We start from the raw sequence: 12,008 nt of genomic DNA on the forward strand, positions 1-12,008 counted from the left end.
TCCATGGTTTCACAAAGACAATCACCTCAGATTGTGATCACATATTTATTGGCTCTTTTTGGAAGAAACTTTTTTTTATTTAAGATACAACCCTATAGTATAGTACAACTTATCGTCCAAAGATGAACAGACAATTTGAACTTATTAATCATAGTCTAGATGCATACTTATGTTCTTTTACCAATTATCTGTTGAATCCACATCCCTAGTTTTAATTATGACAAACCAATAACAATGAAAAGTGAAATGATTATAGGCTTAAAGTGATGGCTAATATTTTACTTAAGTGTTTCAATGTTTATTCCTTTAAGAAGCAAAGTGTTCTTTCATTCGAAGGAACTCAGACTGATGCTCAGAAAGGTTCAAAGAAATGTTGTCAGAGTTAAGAATTCGGAAAAATTCTTGAAACTCATCAAAATGATGAAGATTGCTTCCTACTGAGTACTAGGTTCTTGGCAAGATAATGAACAACAAAGGCCTTACATAAAAGATGTATTAGAGGCTACATGGAGAACATCATGGTTAAGAATGAAGTTATGCAGAGTTTGCATCAGAATGATGAAAGACCTTGACTCTGAGTTTTTGAATGTCAGAATAACTCAGAAAGACTCAGAATGCATCACTTGAACAATATCAACAAACTGAAGTTTGATAGTTCTTCACTTTCCATATGCTGCCACAATCAATGAAGGCATATCATAAAGGAAGAACTATTTGCATAAAAAGATGCATGATTATTGAATGATAAAGTTATCCATGAGAGATACCAATGTGAAGCATTAGATTGAAGGATGAAGAAATCTACTCAGTTTGACCTTGGACAAAACATTAACACACCAACAACTGAAATTCTACTAAGTCTTTTTGAAGTAATCAACTTCAGAATGCTTGAAGATTTGAAGAAGTGTTAAGAGTGATAAAGTCACACTACATCAGAATGGAACACCAATCTAATCTTCATCAAAATATGGATTCATTCTTTGTAAACACTAGAATGCCCATTAGAAAGGTTCCTCATAATGGATGTATATTGTCACTTCATGATAGTTGTAAAAGTGAACCTACTTACTCCAGAAGTATGGAGTCCACTACAATGGTTTTTCTTGGGAGTTTTATAAGGCAAATTTGAAGGCTATGAAGAACAAGTTGAAGCATTCCAAAACTACAACACATTGTGCTAGTTCTCTGAGTGAGAAATATGTGTTTTAGCTTTAACCCTCTTTATGAGAGTGACCCACTTTTGTATGGTGCTTACAAAGCTTGTAATAATCTTAGATAGAAATAAGAGATTAAGTTCCTAAGTGGAATCCCTCTTGTGAGGTGAAGATCCGTTCTATGTGCATTAAAATCACATATCCTCTTTTTCTGTAAAGTTCAGTATTGTCTGGCAAAGATAAAATTTTGTGGTGTAGTTGGTTTATCAAAGGCTAGGATTGAAGTCCAATGTGAAACTGACAAGGTTGGGAAATCCAATAGTTGTTGGTCCAATTGTGAATTGGTTGTGTTAGTGAATCTTATCTTTAAGGGTGAAGGTTGAATGCTGCCCAAGGTTGGGATGAACCAATATAAAAAAAATTTGTGTACACTCTCTCTTTCTCTTCCTCTTTACTTTGTCTTTACACAAATCTAAAACTGCTTTTGTATAAAACACTTAATTTGTTAACTCATTGTTTAAATAACTAAATAAAACTTTGTTTTATCAAAAGTTTTTAGTAAAGGAATATCTTTGAAACGAAAACCTTAAAACTATAGAATAAATATTTTTCAAAACTGTTTACATTTTCATTCAGAGCTGCTTGAATTTCAATTCTAAGCTTTGAACAATTTTTGTACTATGAACTTATTCATTCTGAACTACCTTCATAAACCTTTTGGTTTTCAAAGGAAGATTAAAAGTTTTCAAAACCCCAATTCAACCTCCCTTTCTTGGTATTTTTTTCACTTCATTATCAACCTCATCTTTGGGTTACGTTTCTCAATCTTGTCGAATACTAGTTCAACACTTCATTTCATTCTGCCATCAGACTGTCTCCTTTTAGAGCCCTCTATAGTCGTGCTTCTCCAACATTACTAGATTATGTTCACGACTCAACTTCCATTAACTTGTTGGATTCCTCCTGACATGAAAGACAAATGATTATGAAAGAGATGAAACAAACTCTACAATGCAATTATAGAGCATGAAAGAGCATGCAAAAATAGAAAAGATCATACCTTCAAACCTAGGGATTTTATGTGGCTGAAACTTCAACCATACCTCTCAGAAGCTTGCAAAACACTTCTTTGGATCTTTTGAAGTCTTTAAACCATTACTGGGCTCGTTAAAATAGAGGTCATTATAATTGTAGGCTTTGTAGGTTGCATGTTCTACGGACAAATTTACATGTATGCCCAACTCTAGTTTTAGGTAACACACTTAATTCTAAACCATTATTGATACTTGTTTCTATTTTTACGTCTCTAACTTTTCATCATAATATCTTTGTAAATACATCTCACAACTATACTAGGAAGATAGTATTGAGGAGCACCACCACATTGAGATTCTGTCAAATTTGGTAAGAACAAAATTAGTTACTTATTATAATTATTAAATTTTAAAAAATAAATAAAGATGATGGAAAATAATTATTTTAAAATTATTCTTGAAATGATTTGATCTTTTTTAGCTTCAATTTGACCCAATTCTTTCTTTCTTCCCTTTCCAAAATTTTTGTACCCCACCCTAAACTTAAAACTTTTGCTTGTTTCCATGCAATTGGTATTCTATTTTAGAATAAAAGGTTTAAAATAAGTAAAAGTAAAATAATTATAAAAATAAAACTTGAAGGATTTGAACTATTCATGTAAATTATTCATATAGTTAACCTATAATTTAAATGATAAATAGAGAGAGAGAAAAAAAAGATGAAATAGTGTTTGTTACTAGCTTGTTTTTAAAATGGAAATATTATTACAACATTGCCAGCATGTAAATAGACATAATAATTGAATGTCGCATACCATGTGCAATCTCTCCGTCCTTTCGATTTTAGCCGGCGAAATTTGACTTGCATCTGATGTGGTGTGCAATGATTGATTCACCACAAGTGTTGTTGCAACTTGGCTGGTTTGGTTGTGTAATGTGGACTTTATCCAAAACCAGCCAAAAAAAGGTAACATCCTTTAATTAATTATTATCCAATTTCATTTATAATATAATACAATAATATAATAATGTTGAAAAATCACATTCAATCCTTCATGATTAGTTTTCTTAAACCATCACATATTTATTATTAGTTTATATGCATTTACTGTTCTGATAAGATAAAAAAAAAGAAATTTTTTGCATAGCTCCAAAAATAGGAATCAGATCATGAGAGAGAAGAAGCATGTTACTGATCAAGTTCAGTACCTATATATATAGACCCTTACAGTTTTATTAGACTCTTTTCTGTGTGCAACAGTCTCTGATGAGCTGAAGGTAGTTTGCAGCCAAAAAAGATATTGAAGCAAGCACTGTAGAAGGAAGATAAAGGTACTGGAACGAATGGCTTCATTAAAATTTTTCACAAACTCCCAAAATTCATAGCAATAGATTTTTAATCTTTTTCTGCTGTTTATGCTCCAGGGTCATGATTGTTATCTTACCCTGATCTTCTGCTACTTGATAGAGTATCATTTTCTATTTTTCTATTTTTTTGGGATGCGAAAAATATTTGAAAGCAAAAGGGGTTAAAAAAAATTCAATCTTTCTCTCTCTCTAACTTTCCTTTTGGTTTATTCCTCAGTCTTTTGTTTCTCTCCTCTTCATGTTGTATTATCATTTGTCAGATATTAATGAGTCCTGCAAATTCCAGTGGTTGCAACTTGGGTTCTGGCATTTTCAATATCAGCTGTCCTATTTGTGGCAAAGCTGTTGTTGAGATGGGACCAATTGTGGCCCATCTTTGCATCTCTGTGGTATCTCAGGATAACCATCAATGTCATTTATGATTTCCTTGTTCTGCCCTTAATAAATTCTTACCCAGTTGGGGCTTTTTTTCTTAAATCTAGTTCTTTTCTGCTTTTACCTTTTTTTTTATTTATATCTAGATTCTCTTCATCTGCCTTTACTAGGATAATTAATATTAATTTCATTTTATTTTTTTACTTAGGCTGAAAACAATTCAAAAATCAAAATGAAATATTTTGAATTTACAGGATTCTTTTTGAAGAAACTAACTAGGGACACATAAAGTAAGTCTTTTACAGTCAGAAATAGGTTTTTAACTTTTTACTACTTGACTGTCAATTGAATCAGTTAAATGGTGTGAAAGACAAACTTATGTTGGTTAGTTACAGTGTCAGAAGCCTGGGAGTGCTTTCTGGTTGTAGCTTTGGCTTTATATGTTTTTCAGGGAATTACTTACTTATCACTCTGATAAAAAAAGAAAAAAGAAAAAGCGTAGCAAATTAGCAATACATCAACTGAAGGGAGTCTACAGTTGATTTTACTATTATGAGGTATGTTGAACTGAGTTTCTAACTAGGGTGTTTGATCAAACTATTGAGATTGGACATGTTTTCCAACAATCTCTTGTATGGTTATCACTATAATATTTTAATTACATTCTTGTCTTTCTGAAATTTCAATCTTAGAAGTCTCAGTGATGCAGGCTGGGCCTTGAGGCCTTGTTTATTGCTGTTAGTCTTCAGGGTTGAAGGCTTTGATTTTTTACTGATGTAGCAAGAATAGAAAACAAAGTATGAGGGTGTTGAATGTGTTCAGTGAAAGTGAGGTTTACTGCAGTTATAGGTTTTAGTTGTGGTGGTGGAAAGACATATTTTTGTGGTCCTATGCAGTTAAAACTGTTCCTATCAGCAGAGCTATGGATAATTTGGAATTTTTTTTAAAGTATGGAATATAGCAATTTGAATGCTCTTGTTGTGCATTATAGTCTTCTCGTTTTTTCTACTTTGTTTGTTTATGAAACGTTTCTTTCGTACATTAGAAATCCATAGCCCTAATTACCATCTCATTGACTAACTTCACATCAATGTCCCAATTTTCTCTTCTCTTAAAATGCCAAGTATTGCATCTTTGTATTAATGATTGTCAGATATTTCTCATGTCCTAACTGTACTTTGTTGCCTTTTCGTTCATGGATAGGTAGGAAATTCACAAGAGTCCAGCTTTTTGAATTCTGAAGCAAAATCACTATTGAAGTTTTACACACCTCAGTGTGTTTTGAGCTTTAATTGGTATTGAACTCTGTTCTGCTTCCTGGTATTTTCTGCCTCTGCTGGCTCTACTTCAGGACTGGACCATAGTCCAACATATCTGCTCCAATAGTTTAGTATATCATCAAAGTTAATATTAAGGTACTCATCATAGGAGTAATATAGATCCATAATTCCCATTAACGAACCTCCATAGTTGATTCAAATAAGACTAGATGACTGTGGATGAAGTCGGTAGTAGCTCTGAGTGGAGCAAAGAACAGGATAAAGCATTTGAAAATGCCTTGGCAATTCATCCTGAGGATGCTTCAGACCGATGGGAGAAGATTGCGGCTGATGTACCGGGGAAAACCTTGGAAGAGATTAAACACCACTATGAGCTATTGGTTGAAGATGTTAACCAGATTGAATCTGGTTGTGTGCCTTTACCATCTTATAATTCTTCTCCAGAGGGCTCAACAAGCCATGCTAGTGATGAAGGAGCTGGCAAGAAGGGAGGCCACTCTTGGAATAGTAACAACGAATCTAATCATGGAACCAAGGCTTCAAGATCAGATCAGGAACGGCGAAAGGGTATTGCATGGACAGAGGATGAACACAGGTTAGTTTATCTTTGCTTCAATATTTAGAAAATCTATATATTCTAGTATATGTCATTGTGAACAGCACAAGGCAGGTTACTTATTTTTAATTTGATGCTGTTTGGGTTTGTTTCTGTCTCAACATTGTTTTTTTAACCATATGCTTTTTAGGTTGTTGGAACTTGTATCTGATTGTAAACTCATAGGTCCTCATGTTCCTTAACTGATTATTTCTTCTGATCTTTGTCAACTTAATTTCCATTCAGTCTTAATTCTCTTGACAGTTATTAGCACTAACTATTTTCAAACAATATTTTACCAAACCATACTTATCCTTTTCAAATTACTTAAATCATCTGTTTGGGTTACATCAGTGGGTTGTGTTTGTAACAGTATTTTAGTGCTGATCCTTCCAGAAATATCAGTTTTGATTGTACTGTGGAAGAGGCAATTCTGACAGGAAGCTTACTTGTTACCTCTTTTGTTTGTCATGCTTCATGATTTCCAAAAGTTAAATGCTCTTCTTGTAGTTTCTTATCTAGATTAATGTTATGGAACTATCAACAGGTGATTAACTTAGGGTATCTATGAGGGTATGGGATCTTAAAACCTGTGTTGTTAAATAGCGGCCATGGCGCCGCCATGCTGGAAAGGCATGACAGATTTTTTGCCAACCGCCATAGGAAATTTGTGAAGGGAGGCCTGCCACAAGGTGCATTGGCGTGTTTATATGGCAGAATTTCGGCCTTCCCCTGTGTTCCTCCATCCGCCATTGATAACACTGCTTAAAACTGAGATAGTTAATATATAATTTGGTCCTTAGATGTGGCCACTTGTGTTCCTTTGGTGTTTGAAAGTTTGTTTTTACAAATTAGGCCTTTGATGGATGAAATTCTTTAGAAATTTATAACTTGGTAGGGTAACCTTCCTGGCAAGTTGAAACTTTAAAGAACCAATTTGTATAGGTGTTCACTTTCAAGAAAAAGAAAAAAGGCAACACAAGCTTCCACTTTCAAGGACCAAATTGGATATTAACTCCATATTATTTATTTTGCCAACCTCAAATGTGAATTGTATCTTCTTGCATCCATAGATGTTCATGAGCAGTATTCAGACTAAGTTTCTGCTTAAGGGAAGGGTAAGATAAACTTGGTTTTTTTATGGCTTGGTGTATATAAAAACTTCGTACCCCATTGCCCGGAGGCTCTTCGCTATGCGAAGGTATGGGGGAGGGATGTTGTACGCAGCCTTACCCTTGCATATGCAAAGAGGCTGTTTCCGGATTCGAACCCATGACCAACAAGTCACCAAGGCACAACTTTACCGCTGCACCAGGGCTCGCCCTCTATGGCTTGGTGTATATATTAAGTTGAAATTTTACTTATTTATTATCATATTAATGCTGCATTGGAGCAATTGTAGTATCTCATTTACATGTGACATGTATGATGATAGTTTTGGGAATTCTACCTGAAAGAATACACTAAGAAGAAATGTTTAGATGGTGAGTTAATCAATAAATAATTTTTGTGAAGCTGTGGACTTCTTTGAAATGGAAATAGTATAGTACATTATTGCTAATACGGTCTCTTACCTGAGCCAAAAAATTGCATAAGGTTTGGGAAGGTCTTTCTGCAGGAATTTTTTCTCTCCTACATTTGTTTATAATTTATGTCTGATGTGGGAAACACACTGGATTAATAATGGAAATATCATGCTGCTATAATTTAGTAAATCAGCATGTCGGCCATTGGATGGTTAAGCTATTCAAGTTTATTTATATAAGCACCATGTGGTGCTTATTCCAAAGTAGAATGTAGTTCATAATAACAGTAATTTTAAGTTGTGGACTTATTAAAGATATTGTGTATAATGGAACCGTAAAAATTCTGATTTTGGGTTTACTTCGGGTCTCTGCAAGTTTATTAGTTACGATTTTCAAATTTATGTTTCTTGGTGAATGATGACTGAAGCCTTGGATTCCCTCTTTTGTTTTCTTCTTTTCTATCCCTTGTATCCTATTACTTTTTGGTATAATGGATGCAGCATGTGTTTGGAACTTGTGTTATGGATTTTTTTTTTCCTTTAATCTTTTTTATGTTCTGTGAGAGTTTGATTTTTACAGTCAAAGTCATAGAACTTATGAGTCTCACACAAGCATGATAAGACCTGGATATGAGAGTATGAAAAATTCTTAAATGTTCTATCTACAAATAACTTAGATATGTTAAAATGGAAAAAAAAAAAACTTACATTTCATTTCTCTTTAATACATAGTCATATCAGTGGATGATGGTTACAAAAAAAAGAAAAACTTTTGGCTATAACAAGAAATCATAGTTACAAACTTTTTCCTTACCCATATTAGAATATATTCTTTCCCAAATGAACATCTCTCAAAATTGCATATTTTCCCCAACCGATCTCAACTTTGTTACAATAATCATCATTATTAGTCCTGTTCAAAAACAGTCTTGACTGTAGATAATTTTCTACTACTACGATGTAACTTTAAGGATACAAAGGAAAAGAAAGAGTCATATTGGTGCTGTATCCCAAACGTATCAGTCCATAAAATTTTGTAAAAGTAAAAAATAAATATATTAGAGGTACTCCTTGGATAGGTATCCAGGCATATCATGTGCTTATTGGTATAAGATATGGGTACAACACTAATAATTTGCCATTTTTCCTTTAGGAGTATCTAGGCCTCAGAGCATAGAACAGAACCATGAATTCATTTTTTGTTTTGTTACAAAACCATGAATTTATTGAGCCATAGGCCATAGGGAATAGATTTTGCAACATTTTCCAGAATTAGTGCAATGCACTTGAAAATTAGGTATGATGCTTTAGACCTTATCCTACTCATTTCCTATTTCGGTAAAGGAAATATTTTTATCTCAAATCCCTATTGCCCAGTTTTTTTTTTTTTCTTATGGTTCCCAACTCATTAAAAAAAGTACTGTTAGTTAGATCTGTTGAGTTACCACTTTTTTAGAGTACTATTCAGGATTGTTATAGTGTGGTCCACCTAAGTTTTGAACCACCAAGATTCACTTATTTTAATTGGTTGGTGAATTATTTTACTATTAATACTTTTAAATTTTATGCCTTCACATTCAACAGATATCTATGCTGGACCACCAATCGGACCCTATATCCTACCATTCGTAGTCATAACCAAGCATTGAAAATTCCGTGTAACCTCTTCAACAACCCTCGATAAAATTTGTTCTGCAGCTGAGGTTGACCAGAAATTGTGCTTATGTTGGACCCTAAGGATTAAGTTCTGGACCTTCAAAACTGTAGACCTTTTAGAGTCTAAAACTAGTAATGTACTAGCCACGTTAGTATTTTATTCCATCTAATCTGTCTCCATTAAACTCTGGATTAATTACAATTATGGTTCACCTGTGTTTGGTAGTGAAATAATATCATATTATTGATTGTTTGGTTCGTTTACCCTTCAGTTCTTCACCTCTAAAGCCCTTGTGATATGTTTTGAATTTCTATAGAAATGTAGCAAAAAAGCAGTGAATTTCCTTTGACCTCCCAAGTTCTTTCTACATTTCTTGGGTTTATGTTTGAAGTCTTACATTACATTTACCAAAATGATGTTAGACATTATATTGGTGGTTGTTAAAAACATCTAACAAGTTCGATTCTTATCAATATCATTATTACATCAGAGTTGGTTTATTGACTGGATTTATTTGTTACTTGTTAAGAAAATCCATGTGCCATTTTAGCATTCTATCATCTTGGCAACTTAAAACTTATCAAACTTTGGGCTGTTCAAACCAGGAAGTTTGGTAAGTACAGCTATACAAGTCATGGGATTAGTTAAATTTAATGAATGCTAAATGATGAAGTTTTGGACTTGTTTGGAGTTAAGTTATTTATGTTATCACTCTTCTGCATCTTATATTTCTAATATGGTTGCATCCAAGAAACCAGAGTTTCTCTTTCCTCACTTTAAACCTTGTATTGATATGTTTTTCTGAGTTATAAAACACTTGTTTTATTCTATTCCAATTAGAATGGCTCTCAAGAGTAGTCTCTTCCAACTTAGCCCTATTTTACCCCCTTATTTTTAGTCTATAAAGCTGGTAGAATTCTTTGAGCATACGGTACTTCATTATGTTCTATGGCTCGATACAAAATTCTTTAGGGAAGTTTCTAAACCATCACAGATAAATTCCTGATGTTTTGTTCTGAGAATTCTTTTCCGGTTTTTATCAGATTAGAGTGATAAATTCTGATCCATTTCTACTTAATAGACACCTGAACCAGCATTCCTTTTATCCCTTCTGGAATAATGAATAGCACTTCAAATTATTTGAGCAAACCAAGTTTTTCTATTACCATAAACTGTGATCTTCCATCCATAAGTGGTTTATAACTTATGAATGGGGAATAAGTGGCCAAGTCAGTGTCAATCTGCCAAGAACTATGTATTTTTATTTGACTTCAGTTTGGCACTACGGAATGACCGGCCAACGTCAAAGCTTCTTATTCCTCTAAATAATAAGAACCTTGTTCTTTAAGCCATTTGTATTGCAAGTATTTGTAAGAAATGGATGACAGCAATTACGATTCCATAGTATAGGTGGACATACTTTTGTAATATAGGGTTGGTGCTTATTAGTTCTGGGTCTTGTGTGTTTCTTAGAACCAAATTAACTTTGCATAAAGTCTAATCTTTTGCACTTTGTTCCAGATATTGTCAATCCATGCATAGAACTTTTCAATTTATAGCAATTAATTGATAGTACCTATGGAATCTTTATGGCTTTAAGTGTGATGTTTAGCCAATAGCGATGCTAATATTATTGCCAGTAATATTAGTCATAGAGATTAAAAATAATGACTGTCAGTGTCATATTAACCATATAGCTACTAAAGAATAAAATGCAGCTTAAGGTACCATACCTGTCAAAGCAAATTAATAGGGGATTAGGGAATAATGCTATCATGAATTTTTGTCTACAAGATACATTAAAGACTTCAATCATTCTAGAGGTTTTCTTCTGTTGGAAGTTAAAAATTGAGGATCTGTAGTTGCATGAGGGTTATACAATTTTATGGCTACTGATGTTCATTTGATTGGTACTTTTTCTTATGTTATCTTGACTAGCTTCCATATGCTAAACTTTCTTTTATCTAATTACTTGTTTTTTAAAAAAATTCAAATTGCTTTAACAGGTTATTCCTCCTTGGCTTGGAAAAGTATGGAAAAGGTGACTGGCGAAGTATATCAAGAAACTTTGTGGTGACAAGAACACCTACACAAGTAGCAAGCCACGCCCAAAAATACTTTATTCGCTTGAACTCCATGAATAAAGACAGAAGGCGATCCAGCATACACGATATCACCAGTGTCAACAATGGAGACGTTTCAGCACTTCAAGGACCAATTACTGGCCAAACAAATGGTTCTGCAGCGAATTGTGCCGGAAAATCAACCAAACCACCCCCTCCAACCCCAACTGCTGCCCCAGGTGTAGGAATATATGCTGCTCCTACCATTGGACAACCTATAGGTGGACCCCTTGTATCTGCTGTTGGCACCCCAGTGATGAACCTTCCTCCCCCGGCACACATAGCATATGGTCTTGGAGCACCAGTTCCCAGGGCAGTTGTTCCTGGAGCACCAATGAACTTAGGTCCTGTGCCATACCCTATGTCACATACATCTGCTCATAGATGAAGTTCTGTTCAGAGACCTAATGTACAAAGAGAAAACAGCGGATTAGAGAAGGCTTATGAATGTAATGTAATTCTTTTCCTATTCCTATAGCTGCTTATGTGCAAGAGTTTTATGCTACATCAATTATTTCAAATAAGGGATACTAAGAAGCATTAGAATGTATCTGCATCGGCTGCGATGGATGGAAATATCTGACAGCCTTGACATACGACAGCATGAAAGTAAGGTTGTTTTATAGACACTTAAATTGTTGTAGTTAGTCATATAAAGTGACACATGCTGTAGAGGAAGGTTCTGTGGCTTTGATAAGTTATTGTTGTATTTTGATCACTTGGTTTCTGATTTTCTGTAGGATCTTCTAAATTTCCCATCTAGCTTCACTTATTTTCAGGTCAGTTGCTATGATTGACATGATATGTTATAGCAAATATTTGTCCATTCTGGCAACATTGCCATCAAAATGTTTCAACTATGAAATATAAAATTCTTCCATTGGTAGGAGTTTTTAA

The 12,008-nt window shown here is 33.9% G+C and overlaps 1 protein-coding gene across 3 annotated transcripts; it reads left to right on the forward strand.

Annotated features, from left to right (window-relative positions):
- The first annotated feature begins 3,348 nt into the window (after positions 1-3,348).
- LOC114423190 (transcription factor SRM1-like) lies at positions 3,349-12,008 on the forward strand. 3 transcript variants are annotated; one of them, XM_028389843.1, is made up of 3 exons: positions 3,349-3,520; positions 5,135-5,806; positions 10,995-12,008. In XM_028389843.1, exons 2-3 carry the CDS (start codon positions 5,421-5,423, stop codon positions 11,497-11,499), a joined length of 891 nt encoding a protein of 296 aa, XP_028245644.1. In that variant the 5' UTR covers positions 3,349-3,520; positions 5,135-5,420; the 3' UTR covers positions 11,500-12,008. The 3 variants fall into 3 exon arrangements, with proteins under 3 accessions (XP_028245644.1, XP_028245646.1, XP_028245645.1); XM_028389845.1 differs by lacking the exon at positions 3,349-3,520 and adding an exon at positions 4,201-4,488; XM_028389844.1 differs by lacking the exon at positions 3,349-3,520 and having other exon boundaries at positions 4,591-5,806.

Source organism: Glycine soja, chromosome 8 (genome assembly GCF_004193775.1).
Source record: "Glycine soja cultivar W05 chromosome 8, ASM419377v2, whole genome shotgun sequence".
NCBI classification, from domain to species: domain Eukaryota; kingdom Viridiplantae; phylum Streptophyta; class Magnoliopsida; order Fabales; family Fabaceae; genus Glycine; species Glycine soja.